The sequence below is a fragment of the Indicator indicator genome, chromosome 13 (assembly GCF_027791375.1).
Source record: "Indicator indicator isolate 239-I01 chromosome 13, UM_Iind_1.1, whole genome shotgun sequence".
In the NCBI taxonomy this organism is placed as follows: Eukaryota; Metazoa; Chordata; class Aves; order Piciformes; family Indicatoridae; genus Indicator; species Indicator indicator.
Window position 1 is genome coordinate 24493596 of NC_072022.1, and position 20658 is coordinate 24514253.

Below are 20658 nucleotides of genomic sequence, written 5' to 3' on the forward strand. Positions count from 1 at the left end.
CGCGGGGCGGTGCTGCGCGGAGCCTAGGCGCAGCTAAGGCCGCCGCCAGCCGGGACTGGGGCAGTAGCCGGAGCTGGCACACGGCCGCTGCTAGCACTCAGCCAGCGGGGCTGGGCTCGGAAACGCCGCGACTTCCTCCGAGGGAGGCCGGCCCCGGGGCGGTGCACTCCTCGCGGGGAGCTGCGAGGCGAGGCAGCCCCGCGCAGCGCGGGGAGCGTAGCGGTGGCGATGCGGACCGCCTGCATACTGCTGACGGCGCTGGCCGCCCTGGCCGCCTACTACGTGTACCTGCCGCTGCCCGGCAATTTGTCGGACCCCTGGAAGCTGATGCTCCTGGATGCCACCTTCCGAGCAACGCAGCAGATGGTAAGCCGGCTCTCGGGCCCCGCTTGCAGCTCCGGAGAGGCGGGCAGACACCTCCCTTCACCGGGGTCGTTTCGCGCCCTACCGCCGGACCCGGCTGGAAGCGGCGGGTTGCGGTGTCCGTCCCTGAGGAGGACGCCTCGGGCACCCGTCCCCCGCAACGCCATCCCTGCCCAATCCCGGAGACCCTGAGGCCCGAGGGGCAGCCGGCCCATCCGAGGGGCAGTCGCCGGCATCGCCGACACCCGCCTTGCAGCGCGTTGCTGCTGCGGTCGGTCCGCGCTGCACCGGACCGGTGTCGCGTCCAGCTGGGTGAACATGCGATCGGGATCAGACTGACCTGTCTGCTGGGGGGAAGGCGACGGGCAGGGCCGCCCTGGGCTCCTCGTGGTTTCCTCCCGATGAGCGGCAGATCGAACGTCTGCGTTTTGGTGAGGCTGTCCTGGTCTGGCTTTCGTGGTGCAGATCTTGCTAAATGTGGCTTGGTCTGGCTTCCGACTTAAAGGCTGTTGGTAAAAAAGAAAAAAAGAAAAAAAATAATGTTTTTATTCATTCATTAAATATGCCTTAGGGAAGGAAGACATAGGGAAGCTCTTTCAGATATTAAACTGCCTTGATTTGGAATCATATTACTAAACAAAACTTCCTGAGCTCTTGATTTTGTCACAAGACACAACAGTTACGCTATTTCCTGAGGTCTCCTTCATTTTCTGCAGTATTTTTATGCTGATACGAAGTTGATTAGAGGTCACAAACTGATAATGGCTTCATCTGTGTACTTTGCTTCCTTCTAGGATTGTCTGATCTTTTACAAGGACTGATCACCTGATGTAAGGTGCTATGCATGCGGAAGTTGGGTTTTTCTTTTTTCCTAGCCGCATTTCAGTTTACAAACTTGGTTCTGGAATGTCCAAAAACTTGTACGTTGAGTGGATGAGAGCATCAGTGTATTCAAAAGGGGATTAAATGAGTTAGTGGACAGACGGTCCATAAATTGGTACTAAAAAGACTAGGTGAGAATACACTTGTGTGCCTAATACAATAATTGTGGTTGCTGGGATGCATGAAGAGAATGGATGACGCAGTGTCCAGAGATTTGTATATTCTGCCTGAATAGCTTCTCTGGATGACACTCTTTAAAACAGTTGGGGAGTAGATAGATCACTCGGTCATCTGAGCCACTGGGGCATCTTCTCATGGTCCAAATGTATCACTGAATCAAAGCATATCTTTAGTGGGAAAGGAGGGCTTGCATGCCCTCCCATATGTCTGCTATGAAAATTATGCAGACATGGCCTGCAATACCTTCATTCTTCAGTAAAAGCCTAAGGTGTGAAGTCCACTTGCTCCATGGTGTTAATTCAAGTAACTGAGCAGCAAGCACTCAGCTTGACCACATTCATTGGTGAGTGTGGACAGAAGGGCCGTGATGTTCCCTCAGCATGCTGGCTGCAAACACACCATGACACTTCAGCTTTAAACACCTGAATCAAGGCCATAACCTTTAGCTGAAGGAGACCTATCTTTAGAAAATCATATGACTGTACTATGTATGTGTGTGCTACTGCCTTATGTACACTTTCAGTTTGTTTATGTGGTGCGTTGGGCATATGCTGATGAATTCTGGTGCCTCTAGCTTGGAGGCTAAAGGGTGTCTCTTTTGGGATATTCTAAAGGTCCTTATCCCAGGATAGTTGCTGGAGCAAACGGTGAAGCAGATCTGAAGTGCCCACACCTGTCCCTTCTCTCAGGGGTAGGGAATTCTGTTTTAGGGAGAAATGAAGGGGAAGGAACAAGTGAGTTGTGCACAGAAGCATAAAAGAGGTGCCCTTAGTCACACATCAGGTAAGCCTTTGGACATACGTCTCTAGAGAGAAAGAGAAGGTGCTTTTTTAAGTGTTGAGTCTTTCTAACACTGAGAGACAGTACAAAGTCAGGAATAAATGGCTGCCATTGGGAAGGAACTGCATGACCTGAAGCTAGGATTGTAAAAGTTAGGCTCAAGTTTTTACTTTGTTAGACAGCCTTTGTCTGTATATAAAATAAAGTGTATGTCCTGTAGAGCTCAGCTTCTCCTTTCTTCCTCTACTGGCTGCTGCAAGAGCAAATGGTTTAACATTTCTCTCAATGTGACCATTGAACTTTCACCCACTTCTGCGTGTACTTTCAGCTTGCTACTTACTACTTTCCTTTATAGGTTTGACAGAAGTACATTTGTGATTTTAAAATCAGACAGAAGTATATTTCTAATTTTAAAATCTTGGATATGTACTGCAACCCCTTTTTCCAAGAGCATGAAACAAACTTCATGTGCCTCAAATACAGCTGATAGCCTTTTGCTTATTTCAAAATAGATTTGTGGAGGCCTGATAACGAAGCATGACAAAAAAATGTGTGTGTTCTCTCAGTGCCTTGGTAGTACCAATACAGTGCAGTAAGGCTGTCATTGGCTTTCAGCATACTCGTGATAAGGTTTTGCATTTCCAAATAGAAGCTTGTCCCAGTAAGCTACAATTTTTTTTTTACAAGCTTGAGACTGACTCACTGTCCTGGCTTAGCAGGAGATGCTTCAACAAATGCTCAGGTATAAGCACCTGGTTAAAATAATACACAATGCTTATGGAGCAGTTTCTGTAAATAGGTTTCTACAGAAGGGGACCAATGCTGTTATCCTAATCTTGTATTTGTGGGGTACAGCGATGGGAGGAGATGGATTGCCTTACCTGAGGTCATAAAAATTCTACTGACTGAGTTTGGTTTTCAGAGCCTTTTTCCTGCACCCTCTTTAACGTCCTGTGTTGCCCCAGAATGAAAACAGATAGACTTTAGTTATTGTGAAAGTGCTTAACTGAGGATGAAAGTAATTTGCCCTCTCACCTGACTCAGAATGGGAAATGGTAACATTTTATGCAAAACTGTGATATAAGACAATTTTAGATCAAAAATGAAAAACTGCATGCATATGTATGTATGTATGGAGGTAGATCAGAACTCAGTTCCACTGAAGTTTGGACAAGCACATAAAATCAATTATGGGATTAAGCCATAGATTAAATCATAGCTATTGTTTTACTTGTTGTCTGTCAAGAGGTATCTGAAGCAATATTTCATAATTCTGCTGTAACAGCAGAGTTGATACACCACTGTCCTTATTGGAGTAAAGAGAGCAGCATATGTTTATTTAATAAGCCCTTTGAAATAAGTTATTTCTAAATGCTGTTAAAGTACATACTATTCTGGTGCACAAGGTAGGAAGGTGTCTTTGGAACTGGAACAGCTGTTAGCAGAGGTTTGGAAGGACAAATGGGTTGACATAGAGGTTGTCAGCTGTGTCTGGAAGAAGGTGGGCAGATGTACAGGGGAGAAAACTATCCTCATACTTGTCCTCATCAGACAAGCAATTCCTTCATGTTTCTGTGCCACTCACTTGCTTTTGGAATAAAATCTAGGGCATGGGACATCAATATTCAGGATTAGAGAAAACAGTAGTTTCTTTATTTAGCATTTCTAACATATCTCTTTACCCAGATGTTTTAGAGTATGTGACTTCTGAACAGAGTTAAGTCATGGCTGTCACCAGCCAAGTAAGTTGTTGATGTGTTTGCATGGAAGAACACAGTCTTGAAATTGGATTACAGTAAATCAAGTTGTAGAGCTGTGGTGGGTAAGTCTTGCAGCTATGGCACCTGAGCCAAAACTGAACTGCACTGGAAGTCCTATTTGCAGTGAGAGATAACTTCTGTCTCTAGTATAAAAATAGATCATCGTGGATGAATAGGTATATGCACAAAATCTTACTTTAAAGTGTAATCTCATTCCTGCTTCTAGTTAATAAACTGTAGAACAGTCTTGATTTCTTTTCAGTTCTAAAGGAAATTTATAAGACTAAGAGCACCTTGAGGACTGCATTTATATAAAAGCATTAAAAGTATGTATTTAGTGGGCAGTACTGCACCTGCATTAAGAAGTGGTTCTGTCAAAGAAAATAGTCACATTACACAGGATAAACTGCCTGAAATGCACACAAAACAATGTGTTCTGCACACATCTAAATGGGGAAATGATCCTTGTTGCTTTTCACTAACCTCTGTTATTGACTACAGATACTGTAATTGGTGTTTTGGACTCTAGTGTTACAGAAGTGTGTTTTTCAGAGTAATGCCAGAATTGAAGAAAGTAGCTGCATCCTTTAAGGTAGAAAGTTTAGTCTTAGATAGTTCAGTTGCTCAATTCCATCATCATTACTCATTTGAGTCATGAGTGAGATTTGGCGCAGTCCTGGCTAGTGTTCTATGAAAAAAAAGCCTTAGATGTTTGCTTAATTCTTGATCCCACTGAGGCCTGAAAGGTCAGTGCAGGACCTTGGGTCTGCCCAGCTGCAAAGGCAGCAGAGGAAGCAGCTGATGTGTTCAGATTGGCTTCAGGGGCACGCTGCCTTTTTGTACCATCTGAGCAAGACCTGTTGCAGTAATTCCATGGCTAAAGGTCAGGGATGCAAAGCCAACAGTGTCAGCTATGCAAGTCATATGAGGACAAAGAATCCAAATGTGCTGAGAATACTGTTAGAGGCTAACAGATATTACCAACAGAAAATCTTATTTTTGTTTAATTTTTCTTGCAGTACACAACACATGACTAATCTGGAGTACATGTCCATGAGGGGGGCAAGCATAATAACAGTGAGCAATTGGGATTCTTTGTGAATCCAGATAGGGAGCCAAAAGGAGAATCCGGATAGTTTAGGAACAGATAGTGGTGATTGATGTGCCTCTCTCCAGCAGTACTTTGTTAATTCTGACTGCTTTTTATCAGAACCCTGACTCCTTTCTTCATTTATTGAAATTTTCCTTCTATGTCAATTAAATCAATATCTGGTACCCCTCACCAAAGAAGGAATTTACCAGGAGAAAGGTGGCAGTCCTAAAGAGTTTGGTCTCTTAGGGTCCTTGTGTTGTCCCTGTCATGGGGATATCCTGGTAAAAGAGAAGGAGACTGTGGCTGTAATGGTTGCTTTGCCTGACTTGTCAGAGAGCTGAGGAGCATTACAGCATGAGTGTAGATCACACAGCTGCTGAGGCAGCCATGGGTCATGGGGAGCCAACGACCCCAAAGTGAAAAGCTGCAGTCAGAAATGAGCAATAGATCGTCAGCAGGGCTGTTGTAATATGTCCACAGTAGTTATTTGCTGAATTGGCTCAAATGCCAGTAAAATACTCATATTTGCCTTGCTAGGCTGTCCAGCCCCTCATCTCCTGGGGTGCTCCTGCTCATCCAGTTCTGCCTCACTCCCTGGCAGCTGAGCTTTTGGTGTTTGTCAATTCTTTACATGGTCCAGTTCATAATGCCTTGAGGTTAACCAGTTTCCCAAAGTTACCTGTTCAGAAAACAAGTGTTTATTCAGACAGATGCATAAAACCAGTCATTGCATGGAAAACCAGTGGCCGTGACCTGAGTGATGTTGCCAAATTTCCCAGAGATGCACAGGTTGCCTAGAGAAGTTGTGGATGCCTCCTTCCTGGAAGTGCTCAAGGCCAGGCTGGGTGGGGCTTTGAGCCACCTAATGTAGTAAAATGTGTCCATGCCTACAGCAGGAGGGTTGGAACAAGATGATCTTTAAAATCTCTTCTAAGCCACACCTTGTCATGATTCTGCATGCCATGGCCATGGTTGGCACAGCAGTTGTGGGATAATTGCCTATGGGGCTTTCATCTTAATACTGTCTCCTCTTTTCTGTGAGTTTGTCCTTAATTTTTTCTGTAGTCCCTTAATTTCTCCATTTCTCCCCTCTGCTTTCTCTTCCTCGTCTGTTTCTCCTCCAGAGGATATAATTGTTTTTCTCTCTTCTTTCACATGCATACACACAGGTAAGTGCTGTATTTGACAGCCAGTAATGGTCCTGCATGCTGTCACATGAAGGGTGATAAAAATAACAAATTCCAGCAAAGGTCAAACCACTTAATTGCTCACATGAGATAACCAGATACAGCTTTATAACGCAGTACAGCTTAGAGCCCTTGCCAGTGAACACTGAGGCAGAGTAGTCGCTGAGCACCTCAGCCTTCTCCATATCTGTTGTGACCAGGTCTCCATTCTCCTTTTGGAGAGGTCCCACATCTTCCCTAGCTGCCTTTTTGTCCTTGATGTACCTGAAGAAATTCTTCTTGTTTCCCCAGCCAAGTTTAATTCTGTCTGCACTTTTGCTTTCCTAACCTGATCCTTGGCTGCTTGGACAACTTCTTTGTAGTCTTCCCACATGGCCTGTTCGTGTTTCCGTTGCTCTGGGGCTGTGCATTCATTAGTGCCAACACAGGGAATATGCCAGGGAACCACAGTCAAGGCAAGTTTGCCCTTTGTCTGGCAGCATAGTCCTAGGAGAGAGTTAGCCAACGATTAATTGTAGAACGCTCCAGGTTGGAAGGGACCTCCAAAGGTCATCTAGTCTGTCCTCCCCGCAGTCAGCAGTGAGCATCCTCAACTAGACCAGGGTGCTCAGGGCCTTGTTGAGCCTTACCTTGAATATCTCTAGGGAAGGAGCCTCAACCACCTCCCTGGGCAACCTGTTCCAGTGCTCTACCACATCTCCTGCCAAAGGTTTCGTTATGGAGTGGGACACCACTCATCACTGGTCTCCATCTGGACTTCAAGCCATTGACCACTACCCTCTGGATGCAACCATCCAGCCAATTCCTTATCCACCGAAGAGTCCACCCATCAAATCCATATCTCTCCAACTTGGCAAGTAGGATGCTGGGGGGACCTGTGTCAGAGACCTTGCAGAAGTCCAGATAGATGACATCCATAGGTCATCCCTTGCCCACAGTTACAGTCACTCATCATAAAATGCCAGGAGGTTCATCAGGCAGGATTTACCCTTAGTGAAGCCATATTGGCTGTCCTTGATCACCTCCCTGATGCCTTACAAATAACAAGCAAATAGGCTGATCAGATAAGATATAAAGAACCTGTCTGGTAAAAGCTTGGCAAAAAAATCCTGCTTACGCCTAACAAAAAGAAATCAGCACTGTTGGTTTTATGCCTTGATATATAAAGCTACCTCTTTGGGATCTTGGGGTTTGGGTTTCTTGGAAAGGGTGGCCTGTTATAAGGGGAGGAAAAGGCATGAAAGCATGTGATAACCTGCAGATGGCTGTGGTGCTCTGTGCTTTAAAGAACAGAGCAAAACACTTCTTGGTAAACAACACTCTAACCAGCCTTGAAAATAAAACATTTCTGATTCCAGGAAATGTGGTAATCTCGTCTACAAAGAATGTGAACAAAAGTGGGGGAAAACTGAGATGGGTTGTCTTTTGCAGCACAGTCAGGCTGAAAAAAAAAATCTGTAAAAATGTTGTTTTCCCTGGCAGTATTTCTGAAACTACTTCCCAGTGGTTCATTTCCCCAAGACCATCTGTGGGGCATAGAGAGGGTCAGATCTTTAGCTGGTTACATCAGTGGCAGCCCAACCAGTTGTGTGCCAAATTATTAATAGATGTATTGCTCTTCAGATTTCAAACTCAAACTAGATTTTCCTGTGGGAATTTTTAAGTAATAGTGGGAGAAAACCATGATCTGAAATTCAGAGCTAGAAACAGCCTTGTGAAATCACCATTTCTTCCTGCTGGGTGGATACTTTGTGTTTTTTCTCCCAGAGAAAAGCCTCTGACCCAAAAGCAGCAAATACTGTAAAATTTGGATTCGCACCAAACTATTTCAGCAGGGTGATGTAACCACAAGCTAAAGCAAGAAAAGGAAGTAATTTTTGCAAAAGTCTTGATTTGGAAGTGGATTTTTTCTCCCTGCTTGCATAGCAGTGCAGTATATTTGGCATAGATTGGAGGGGGGAATATCAAAGTTTATCTTTCCTCTCCAGCAATCTCTGGGGCTGCCCACTGTTGTATGTGGGGAGCAGGTCATGACACTCAGGCTGGAGGAGTGCCTTGGATCCTATTACTGTTTGCTGAAATATGGTTTTAAACCTATTCAGGGCAAAGTTTAAAAAATAAACATGAAAATAAAAACCCTGGATAGCCAAAGAGGGTAAAATCTCTCCACCATAAGGGGATAATGGAAAGGTCAGATCATTCTTCATTTTTGTAAGGTTTTCCACACCTCCACAAAAAAAGTAATACACTTCAGTGTCTGGGGTTGGGAAAAAAAAAAGCAAATCAGTAACCTGCCGTGGTTCTTTGATAGTTCTAGGTCCTTCTCAGCTCAGCAGGTCAGTAGAGGACAAGCCAACAAACAACCTCTGTATTCCTTTGAGACCATTCTGGTTTTCAAATGTCTTTGCACTCTGTGACAACTTTCTTAATTCACAAGTAGGAATAGTTAGGCTTTGGGATGGAACAAGAAAAACACTTTGCTTTTTTGATACCTCTGCCACCACAAAAGCTTTGCCTATGTGGTATTGCCCTCTGCTGGCACTGGTCTGAGGAGCTTCACAAGTCCTGGTAGTGCACAAGTTCCAAGTAGTGGAGCATGCTGGTAAGGTTTATCTCCTTTAGAGGTGTCTGTCAAAGACAAGGATCTGAGCGCTCATTCACAGTTGTGTTGATTCATGTAGTGCTCATGGTTTGATTTATTCTGACAACAGAGAGTCTTTTATGGAGAGGGTTTTGTTTTAATACAGCTTTAAAAGCATTAGAGGTCTTTGATAATCTTTCATTTCCCAGTGAATAATGCTAAGAATCTGTATTCATTTTCACATAGGACCTGCCCTTTGAAGATGGTTGCATTAAATATCTATGCAAGTATGATGATACGCCCTGAAGTAACAAAACCCTTCTTTTCCCTTTTTTTTTTTTTTTTCCTCTAGTGTCACCTGATTGGCTATCTGAGACTCAGCCATCACTTGATAGCTCTGAATTTTCTCATTTGCACATTTGACAAGCTGGATTTTGCCTCCCACAAAGACATTAAAATCACAGATACTGTTTTTGACGGTGTGGAAGTCAGAGTGTACCAGCCCCCTGCGAAGGAGGACGAAGGGCTCAAGCGCAGCGTTGTTTACATCCATGGAGGAGGCTGGGCCTTGGCACGTGCAAGTAGGTGCCAGTAATTAAATAGCATTCTAGTCTGGTTTCATCCAAGCAAGAGAACCCACAGGGATGGCAGTTTTGCTAAGATGTACTTAAATTCAGTAGTAACTGTCAGCTCTAAGGAGGGAGGGGTTTAAATACTGTGAACACGCAGCCGAAATGCCTGTCTTATCTGCACATAAGCTGAAAAAGGACCAAAAGGTTAGTTTCATTACATCCCTTTGTCCTCACAAAATACTTCATTGTTTACATTCCTAGGATGCCTGGATGGGCTGTGTGAGCCAGTGCTCTCCTTTCTGTGGTCATGATCCTTGGTGATCAGGATCCAGTGACTACATGTAAAAGGCTTGCCCCATTTGCACACAATTAGCAGAAGAGTGAGCTGGACAACACTGCTTGTACTTGAATAACACATACTTGGGATTACATGCTGCTGATCACAGACAATGGGCCACTGATGAAGGAGGCAGGTAGAGGTGACTTCCGTTCCATGGTCTGGGGACCACTGCCACCACTAGCAAAAATAACCTTGAAAATTCATGCTGCTTACCCCAGTTAACTTGGAAGCCACAAACATGGTCAGAGAAGGTAAGGAACAGTTAGAGACAATAAGCTAACCACTGATCCTTCCACATTGTACAGGGAGAAAAGCTTTGGGAGAAGAAAGGGCATGGGGTTCTAATGGCTACACCAAGATTGGGATCCAATAGGAGTCTTCCCCCTTCCCCATTGCTCCTGTGACACCATGAAGTCCCTACAACCCTGATGGCTTCATCTATATAAAAAGAACATTAATAGGGTTTTCCAAAATGTTTCAAAACAAGGACTACATTGACTGCACTTGGACTGTGCATGTATGACCGTGATTTATGTGAAATTTAGGTTCCTAAGTAAATTTAAAATCAGCTCTTTATGTGCCTTTGAAATCCTAGTCTTTTTGTCCTGCAGCCCTATAACAGTTAAAATGTTTCTTCCACTTTCCACAGAGGAACTGTGCTTTGAGATGGGTTTTGTTAAGCCTGCTTAAGGGTAGCATCCTGCCCACCTCATTTGTTCTGTAACACTTTTCATATGAGTTGTTGTGCAGAAAGTTTCCATTAAATTATGGAACTGTGTTTGGATGACTGTAACTCAGCTATGTCAGATGCTATCTTTGAGTCCAAGATGCAGAAGTTAATGGCACAAATGTTACAGCAGTCAGAATAAACTGCTAGTGTCTTAGTATATTTTATAGTACCAGGAACCAACAATTAAGTAAATGGAAAGGAATAAAATTAAAGAAGATCAGTCCACTGATAAATAGGATAGCTGTGATTAATCCTCCCTTAAGTGAGTAGTTGAGCTGACGTTAATAGGGCAGCTCATTTGAATCAAAGCACTGTGTGCTATAATAAAAACAGTGACTCATATGGTGACAACTGTCTGGATGCTAATGCCCCCAAGCCACTGGATACCTTAAATTTTGCCCAATTGAGAGAATTGTTGATAGGTGGATGAAATGACATGCCCCAGGTCACCAGGAAACAGACGAGAACGAAAGCACTGGACTGCAGAGCTTCTCAAGGCTTGAACTGTGTTCCTTCTACCACACATACTGAGCACTTCAGCTGTTGCAAGCTGATCTCATTTGCTTGGTTATATTTTATAGATTCATAGAATGGTTTAGGTTGGAAGGGACCTTGAAGATCATCTAGTTCCAACCCACCTGCCATGGGCAGGGACACCTTCCACTAGCCCAGGTTGCTCAAAGCCTCATCCAGCCTGGCCTTGAACACCTCCGGGGAGAGGGCATCCACAACCTCCCTGGGCAACCTGTTCCAGTGTTTCACCACCCTCGCTGTAAAGAATTTCATCCTAATATCCAGTCTAAATCTACCTGCTTCCAGCTTAAAGCCATTCCCACTTGTCCTATCACTACAAGCCCTTGAAAAAGTCCCTTCCTGGCTTTCTTCTAGGCCCCTTCCAGGTACTCGAAGGCTGCTCTAAGATCTCCCTGGAGCCTTCTCCTCTCCAGGCTGAAGAGCCCCAACTCTCAGCCTGTCCCCATAAGGGAGGTTCTCCAGCCCTCTGATCATCTTTGTGACCCTCCTCTGGACCCGCTCCCGCAGTTCCATGTCCCTCTTATGCTGGGGGCACCAGAACTGGACACAGTACTCTAGGTGGGGTCTCACAAGAGCAGAGGGGAAGAATCACCTCCCTCATCCTGCTGGTCACACATGATACATTTGTACTGTATCTTTGTATTTTCTGAGAAGGCTTACATATGGCTCTGTGAATGGTGACATAAATGGACTTGTTTGTCCCTAACGGCATGTCCTTTTGTTCCAGAAATGAGTGCTTACAACAATCTCTGCAGAATCATGGCTGAATCTCTCAATGCTGTTGTTGTCTCAGTTGAGTGAGTAATCTAAAGTAATTTTAAGGTATTAGAAAGATGTAATGTAGTTCATTTAACTTTTTCTTTATTATGGTTTTACTTTGGACAGTCTTGATATTTTTATCCTTTTAATATTACACCAGATTGTAATGATATCAAAATTTTGGGGGGGCTTCTAATTATTTTAGAAGGCACAAGTGTGGGAAAAGAAAGTAGCACTGAACTCCGTTGAACAAATACTAAAATGCAAACATTAGTGTATCTTGAAATTGTAGCTACATGTACAGAGAGCAGCCAAAACCAGAGTGCCCAGTTAGGATTGTGTAAGTATTTGTGAACTTTAAAAACAATCAAACAAAAATACTCAAACACATTTAGACATGATACATAGCTGAAGGAAGGCTGAACCACATCTCTGTGCCTCACATAGCAAGAGAGGCTTGTACCATCCTCAGTGGCCACTCCCACTGCTGCAAGGTATATGTTTAATGTATATATTTAAGATAAGGTGTGTATATATGATTTTAAAATACCTATATTAAATCTTGTCTATAACACAGTTTCCAAGTAATCTGAAGCAAGGGCCTGCAACATAAAAATGATCAATTAAAATTACCCCTGCTCATTAACCAGAACACACAGTAGTGTCTGGTAGGTTCCTGCTGCTCTTCCATATCCCCCCCTCTTCCAGTCATCTCATTTAAGCCTTGTACTCCACTCAAGAGCAGGGGATTGCCAGGGTGCCAGACAACAGAGAAGCAGGGCTGCTTTTTTAACTCACTGAACAATTTCAAGGTAAACAAACCTCTCAACTAGCTAACTGTGTTACCTAGATGACTCCAGCTTGTCTGGTGCTTTTCCCATCCTTATTATCAACGTCAGTATTCTCTTTCACTTGATAATAAATATTCAAGTTTCCCACCCGCAGTATATTACATACTAAGCTCTGTGTCTAATTGCAAGTTAATTATATGGAGTTGATGTTACTCATTCAATAGTTAGAGCTTACTTTAAAGGGTCATTTTTTTTCCACTTCTTTTTTTATTATTAGAGACAGTGAAACAATGAAAAGTAGAAAAAGCAGCTGTTGTTTTTTCGAGACAAGCAGCAATCACAGTGCTAAAAAGTTCCTCATTATTCCTTTTCTCATTTATGGTGGTATAAATCTGCCTGTTCCTCTGAGTTATTGTTTACCCCTCCTCCTTAGCCATCATATCTTTCAATCAAGGCGTTTGTACTTAATTACTGAAGACTAATTACATTTTTCATTTGTTTAATTGCCTGTCTAACTTTCATGATGCATTCACAGTCTGTTACCCAGTTTTGCAAGGAGTTCCCAAAGGAGTCTCTCATATTCCTTTGTACTGGATGCAATACACAGATTGCTTTTTGAAAGCAGGTCACATTTGGAGTTTGAAACACTTTTTGTGTAACCTAAGTTGTGAATTTCTTCTTCATATGCAACTTTCCTTAGCTTAGATTCTGAAGACAATGTCTTGAATCGGAAAACTGGATTTTGTCTTGCTTGTTTTGCTCAGCTCTGCTGGGAATATGTAAAAGATGTTGATTGAAAAGCTGCAAACAGAAGACATGATTTGTACCATAAAGCCTAGTAACAGCTCTTAGATTACAAGTTATTTAGCAAATATGAACAGACTTCTGCTGCACTCATGTTTAGAAGCTGAGAAAATCATGAATGGGACTCAGTTGCTGCCTGTTCCTGGGCACACTTTGCTGTCTGTGCCTTAGTCTCTCCACCCATACCACACCTGCTCTACTACTCAATAAAGGAGAGGAATTACTGAATATGTTGCATTGGAACAGATTAATATTCACCTCTTGGCTATTTTTCATTTCATGTCACAGAGGTATAGCAAGGTCCATTCTCTCCTGAGCATAGGTAAAAATCTGGAAACAGAACTACTTGGGTGTTGGGCATATTTGAGTTACTCTCCCTTGTAGTCATTAAGGTGGGAATTTAGTTCAAAACCAGTCTGATTGTTATGACTGCCTTACCAAGGGTGTTTTAAATACTCATTAATTTTTATAACACATGATGAAATCCTCTATTGGGAAATCCTAAGAAAGCGCTCCACAATTTTATACTATCTTGGTATTATTCATATCTAGTAGGTTTGTATTAATCTTTCAGAATTAGAGCATTAATTATAAGATTAAGTCTTACATAAGTATTACACACCTCATATTTTTCCTGTAATATTTATCATAATGAAACAGTTACTTACAATTAAGGAATACCTGATATCACTTGTTAATCCTGAAACAGAGCTGCACTGACAGCAGTAATTGTCTCTCATCTCTGCCTTGTAGATACCGGCTGGTACCAGAGGTGTGCTTCCCCGAGCAGTGGTATGATGCTCTCCGTGCTACCAAGCATTTTTTGCAGCCTGATGTCTTAGCTGAGTATTCAGTTGACCCAAGTCGAATTGCAATTTCTGGGGACAGTGCAGGAGGCAATTTGGCAGCTGCTGTGTGTCAGCAGGTAACATCCAGTATCTGTTATGTGTTACAGTACGACAATCCTTCATTCAGTGGCACGTATAGGGTGACAGATTCTTTGTGCTGCATCATCACAAGGTGATGTGCCAGACCCACAGACCAAACAGTAAAAAAGCCAGCATCTAGTCACTGTACAGAAGAAGAAGAGGTCCATTGCAATATCAATCACACAGCTTGAAATGTCTCACTACAGTTACGATTTGGTATGGGCCATTTTTTAAGAGCAAGTAGCTACATCACTTTTTTTTACCCCTTTTGCTGGTGAATTCTTTCTTTTTGAAAGTAAGTAAGTAGGTATATGCATAATTTATCAATTTAGCTTCCACTTACAGATACTTGTCTCTAAAAAAAAAATTATTTGTTTCAAATACAAATGAAGGACAAAAATTACAATAAACGAAGCTTAATTCTTCTGTTAAATTGTGTTCCTCTAGCATTGTGCATGTTTAAGGAAATTTTGGTTGTAGATCTGCAGTTTAAATGTAATCTGAATTGAAGCTGGTAAAGATTTTAAAGGCAGCGTGGGGCAAGTAATAATATTTTTCATGGTTGAGTGAAATATTATGATTAGCTTTTTTTGTGTTGCCTTAACCATTGGTGATAAGAAAGCAGATACCATGTCCAGACAACTAATTATCATGACAACCTCACAATATTCAATTAGGGTGAAAAAATTAATAAGAGGCAATTAGGCTAAATGTTTCAATTTTAAGGACTGATAGACATGGCAGTACCATGTTTTGGAAAAAGCATTCCTAATTCTTTTTCCTGATGGCATAATTCTTTTTAAACAAGATGAGATATGATAGAGAACTGTGTGTCTTATGTAGAAAATGAAGCAAACCAGATGTTTGCTGACTCTTCCAATTAAAGAATTAGTGGGCAGCAGACATATAACTGGCATACTCAAATCAAATATGGGTGGAAGGTCAGGTCAAATATCACAGAATCACAGAATTAACCAGGTTGGAAAAGACCTTCAAGATCAAGTCCACTCTATCACCAAACACCATCTAATTAACTAAACCACGGCACTAAGTGCCTCATCCAATCTTATTTTAAACACTTCCACGGAGGGTGACTCCACCACTTCCCTGGGCAGCCCATTCCAATAGCCAGTTACTCTTTTCTGTGAAGGATTTCTTCCTAACATCCAACCTAAACCTCCCCTGGCACAGCCTGAGGCTGTGTCCTCTGGTTCTGTCACTGGTTGCCTGGGAAAAGAGACCAACCCCCACCTGGCTACAACCTCCTTTCAGGTAGTTGTAGAGAGCAATAAGGTCTGCCCTGAGCCTCCTCTTCTCCAGGCTAAACAACCCCAGCTCCCTCAGCCACTCCTCGCAGGGCTTGTGCTCCAGACCCTTCACCAGCCTTGTTGCCCTTCTCTGGACACATTCAAGCATCTCAACAACTTTCTGAATTTGAGGGGCCCAGAAGTGGACACAGTACTCAAGGTGTGGCCTAACTAATGCTGAGTGTAGGGCAAGAATGACTTCCCTGCTGGAGAGGTGCTTCTGGTGTTTCTGCATATGGTAGGCCTTTGCTAGAGAAACTTTGGATGCCAACGATTTGGATATGCTGAAAAAAAAGAATTAGATAAATCAATGGAAGAAAAATCCATGAAAAGCTGTTAAAAAGCAAGAGTAGCTCCCTTGATTCATAAAGTCTTCAGCTGACAATTGTTAAAGTGGGCACTGTCATAGAGAAATGCCACTTAGCACTTTTTTTCTTACACCCTTCAATAAGCTTCTGTCCGTGATTTCTCTTAGAGACAGAATACTGAGCCTGTCTGCGTGACCATCCTTAACAAGAGAAGAAAAAGATCAGGCTGCTAATTATTTCAGACAATAGAGCAATGTTATCAGCATAAGAGCAGAATTCCACCTAAAAACTGTGAGACGAAGGATTGCTTGTATGACATTCTAGGCTGATACTCTAATGATTATTTTCTTTATCATCCCAATTCTATCCTGTGTTTTTCCTGCAGCTTAGCAAAGATGAGCATTTGACCATCAGACCAAAACTGCAGGCCTTAATTTATCCAGTCCTTCAGGCATTTGACTTCAGTACTCCTTCTTATCAGCAGAACATGAATATACCTATTCTTCGTCGTACTGTCATGATTGACTATTGGACCTATTATTTAAATGCTAATTCTGACTTGACTCCCTCACTGCTGATTAACAACCACACTGCTCTTGACGTTGGCCAAGCTGCCTCTTTCAGAGAGCGCCTGAACTGGACATCTCTACTGCCTTCGTCGTTCAAAAAGACCTACAAGCCTGTAATACAGACCACAGGCAAGGCTGAGATCATGCAGGAGGTGCCAGCGCTGCTTGACGTACGAGCAGCCCCGCTCCTCGCAGAAGATGAGACTCTGCAGCTGCAGCCAAAGACTTACATCCTGATCTGTGAGAACGACGTCCTGCGAGACGATGGGATGATGTACGCCAAGCGCCTGGAGAAGGCCGGCGTGGAAGTCACCCTCGATCACTTTGAAGACTGCTTTCATGGCTGTATGATATTCACCAGCTGGCCTGCGGACTTCTCCGCGGGCGTTCAGACCAGGGACAGCTACATAAAATGGCTGGATGAAAACCTCTGAAGAGACAGTCGCGCTGGAAGACACAGGGTGGGCAGCTCTGGTGTCTGTATTTGCTGAAGAGCCAACGATAACAAAGTGCACTTTTCCAGATTCAGACTTCATCCCTTCAGCTGCGGCTGGAGGGGGCGGGGGGCGGGGTGGGAGTATATTACAGGTCTCTAAGGACAGCATTCATGAGCTCAATTGGCCTTGCCCAGCAAAGTGTTTTGAGAAATACTTTTTCAAACCTTGATTTTTTTTCCTTCTTCTTTCAGATGACTGTTGCCAAATACAAACAAATGTTGAGCAGGGAGATCAGCATTCCTGTAGCATTTTTAATCCGCTGCAATTTTCAGACTTTGACTCTGAATTAGGTGCAAAGGCCACAGTTTTCAAATGATGGAGAGTGAAGCCAACCACCTACATCTACATCTGAATGTGCAAAAATGAAAGCTAGTTATCAGCAGTGATGAGCACATGATGTCAAAGCAAGTGTGAGCACTCTCATCTTTGGCATCAGAGCTATGCATTTGGAAGTCAAGCATGGTCTTAGGTGGTGGCTTTTAGGTACACAGACAAATGGCTTGTTTAAATTTAAAGACAAATTTAAAAAAAATGCTAGACAAGCCTCAGCTAAATATGGAATCTGCTTTGGAATCTGGTTGTTATTGCCTTTTAGTTACTTCTATTTTATAAAAGCACAGGACTAAATATCTTTTCAATAGAAAGTATTATACCATACGTACAAATGTAGGATTAACTGTTAAGTGTAGCAGCAGAATCCTGGTTGCTTGTGTGAGTGAACCTCAAAGCTAACTACCTATTTGGCTAAATAATGTGATTTCATCTGTGTTTAAAGCCTCAGCTGAATGACCTCCTTACAGAAAAAAGCTGAGCTTACTGAAAATAATCTGCTGTATGTTTTGCACTAATGTTTGTAATTAATAGTAGTTCATTGACTTTTCTTTTATGCCTGTAGTGTTTATTATATTCTCTGCTTCTGGTAGGAGGAAAGCAAGCTAACAGAAGTGGGTTCTAATCTATACAGAAGATTTAAATCTGAGTTTTGCAGCTAGACTTTGTCAGGTAGGCTGACCCGAAATGCTAGCTGAGATGATCTCACTGTAGTGCAACAAACCTCTACAGTTTGATCCAGTCTGTAAAATTCAGACAAAGCAGGACAGAGAAGTGAAACAATTTGTGACAGTATATATTGTCCAGGATGTTTACAGCTTGCAGAAATGAAGGTTGTGTCAAAAGCCTAACGTTTCCAGGCAAAGAGGAGAGAATGGCTGACCCATGACTAAACTAAAGGATTAAATTCATCCTCATCTTTACCACAGGCTTCCTGTGGGACCCCAGGAGAACAACTTAATCTCTTTATGCCTCACTTTCTTTTTCTGCAAGAGAGGGAAGAGTAATTTCCTACCTGACAAAGGAGCTGTGAAGCCAAATTCACAGGCATTGATGAAGCACATGGATGTGACTGGCAGGCTGCTGTAGCTTTTGACTTTCAATCCTCTAAAAGCTGGCTCCAAGGAGTGTGCCCTGTGATGGGGCCATGCTGCTAGGCTGTAGGTCCTCCTGGGCAGTGAGCTCATCTCTGTCTAGTCTCCTGTCAAAATGCCATAAGGTGAGGCTTCTTGGCTACTGGGAGATCATGACAAAGGCAGTTTCACTACAGCATTTCTTAAGGCAGGACTCTGAAAAGTTCTTTAAAAAAAAAAAAAAACAACCCAAAGGTACTGGTACCAAACTGCCTTCTGTCATTTAAAATACATACAGACCAGTCCACTTTCACTGGTATTTGAGTAAGAGACTGGCTTTGCTGAGTCATTGCTTCCTAGAAACATCAGGTTGTTAATGTGGTTGCATATATAAACAAAATCTATTAATGAGAGAAGGCCTCCGTGTAGGTTCAGTCATGCAGGCTGAAATACGTTTCTGGGCATAGATTCACAGGGAGGTTACAAGCCAAAGCTTTTTCAACAGCAGCTCAGATTCCTTTCTACTTAGATCGTTATAAAGACTCAGTGGAATTAGAACAGCCAAGTGACAATCTGAATCAGAATAAATTTTGATCAAGATAGCCAGTTAATACTACAGAAGGATTCAAATGTTTTCTGGATTCAAACCCTCTTTCCTCCTTTCCCCCATAAACACAACTTCAGTAGATATAACTTACACTTAGACAGCAACCAAAGTTATGTCCATTCTAAAGACTAGTTACTAACCTTGAAGAAGGGTCTGCTCCAGCATCCTTTGCACTGTGTGGAGTCAGCTCCATATACTTGACTGTAGACTGAGTCTAAAAAACATTACACCAAGTTCTAACAACAGCCTTCTTTCTATATTTCTCACTTAAAGAGTAAACCCATGTCAGAAAAGATGTAATTTGCATCCACCTGCCATAATTAAAAGATAACTGTAGTACTGGGAAAAAAAAGTGGTCAATGTTCCTATGAATAATTAAGTTTGCCTGTGAGCTGCTTGCAAAGATTTAGATGAGCATTTTATAGCTCAGTTAGAGATATCTAGTATGAAGCTATCATTGCTGCTGTTGATTTTTTTAACTGAAATGAAATGGAGAGCTGGCACATATATTCCTGGAGTCAGCTGTGAATTCCCTTCATGCACTGAAGTACATTAAAGTCTTGGCACAAGAAATAGTAGTAAGTATATAACTGGATAAAATGTGTTTACTAAGTCATCACCAGCTTGATGCAACATCCAAGATCGCAGCACAACTTGGATGTGATGTTGCAGTATTAAGTTCTGTTCAAATATCTTGCATCTACCTTTATCTTGCATCTGTGTGATTTAAATACATGATAGCTGCAAGATATGTCATGGATCCTTTAATATACAAAAAGAGGTCTGAGCTCTAGCTGTAAGAAGACCTTTCAGTGTATAGCTGCACAAGACATTTGATTCAAATTCACTGTAAACCTTGAAGCAAGTGTTGGTCCAGACTCAGCTTTCTTCTTGCTTTGCTTTGTTCTCCTTTGCACACAGTCCCTGTGCCTGAAGTTGAGTGTTTAGGGTTGTTTCCACTCAAGCTGCTGCAAGCTCCTAGAAACTGAGCACTAACTCAGCCAAGAAAGAGCTCAGGTGGGGCCAGCAGGCATGCTTACAGAAAGCTTGCCTGCTAGCAAGAGATTAAGATTGATGCATGTTGCAACACCTTGATTTGTTCGTGTGTTCACTCCTTTCTCTTCTGAAGTGGTCCCTCACGTGTATCTAACACCTTCACTCCTTGCTTATTTCACAAGGCAGCTTATGGCACTTTGCATATCGTAGGATCAGATCAACTATTTGTAACTGTATTTCACCTGTGTGTAGCTCAAAGAAGACAGAAAATTTGCCTACTTGCCTTTTCAATAAATTAACAAGTCTGGCTAACTGCTTTTTGCAGATGGCTTTCCCCCCCCCCCCCCCTCCTGCTCCCATAATTAGATTGTCTATTCATTGCAAGAATGTCTTGTTCCTGATGGCCACCAAAGCATTCAAATGTAAGCTTCTAAAAACTAAAGCTCACGTAACAGAATCTATAGTCATTTGTATCCTAATTCCAAAGATCTGGGGGACTGTATTAGCAAGTTCCCAGTATTTTGGCCAATATTTGCAGGAATAAGTGGAGGTTTCATGTCCCTAGCTTTGGACCTCTTAGAGCATGGCTGTTCAGCATTCCTGAAAACCCAAACTTGTTTAAAGATGTTCCATGGAGCATAGAAATCACAAATAAGTTGAATTCTTAACCTCTGTCTAAGGAATTC

General features: G+C 42.6%; 1 protein-coding gene across 1 annotated transcript; it reads left to right on the top strand.

Moving 5' to 3' along the window:
• The first annotated feature begins 228 nt into the window (after positions 1–228).
• Positions 229–16958, top strand: NCEH1 (neutral cholesterol ester hydrolase 1). The gene is made up of 5 exons (XM_054386051.1): positions 229–366; positions 9179–9407; positions 11730–11799; positions 14110–14281; positions 16286–16958. The coding sequence occupies exons 1-5, from the start codon at positions 229–231 to the stop codon at positions 16901–16903; spliced, it is 1227 nt and encodes a 408-aa protein (XP_054242026.1). The 3' UTR covers positions 16904–16958.
• Positions 16959–20658: the final 3700 nt, after the last annotated feature.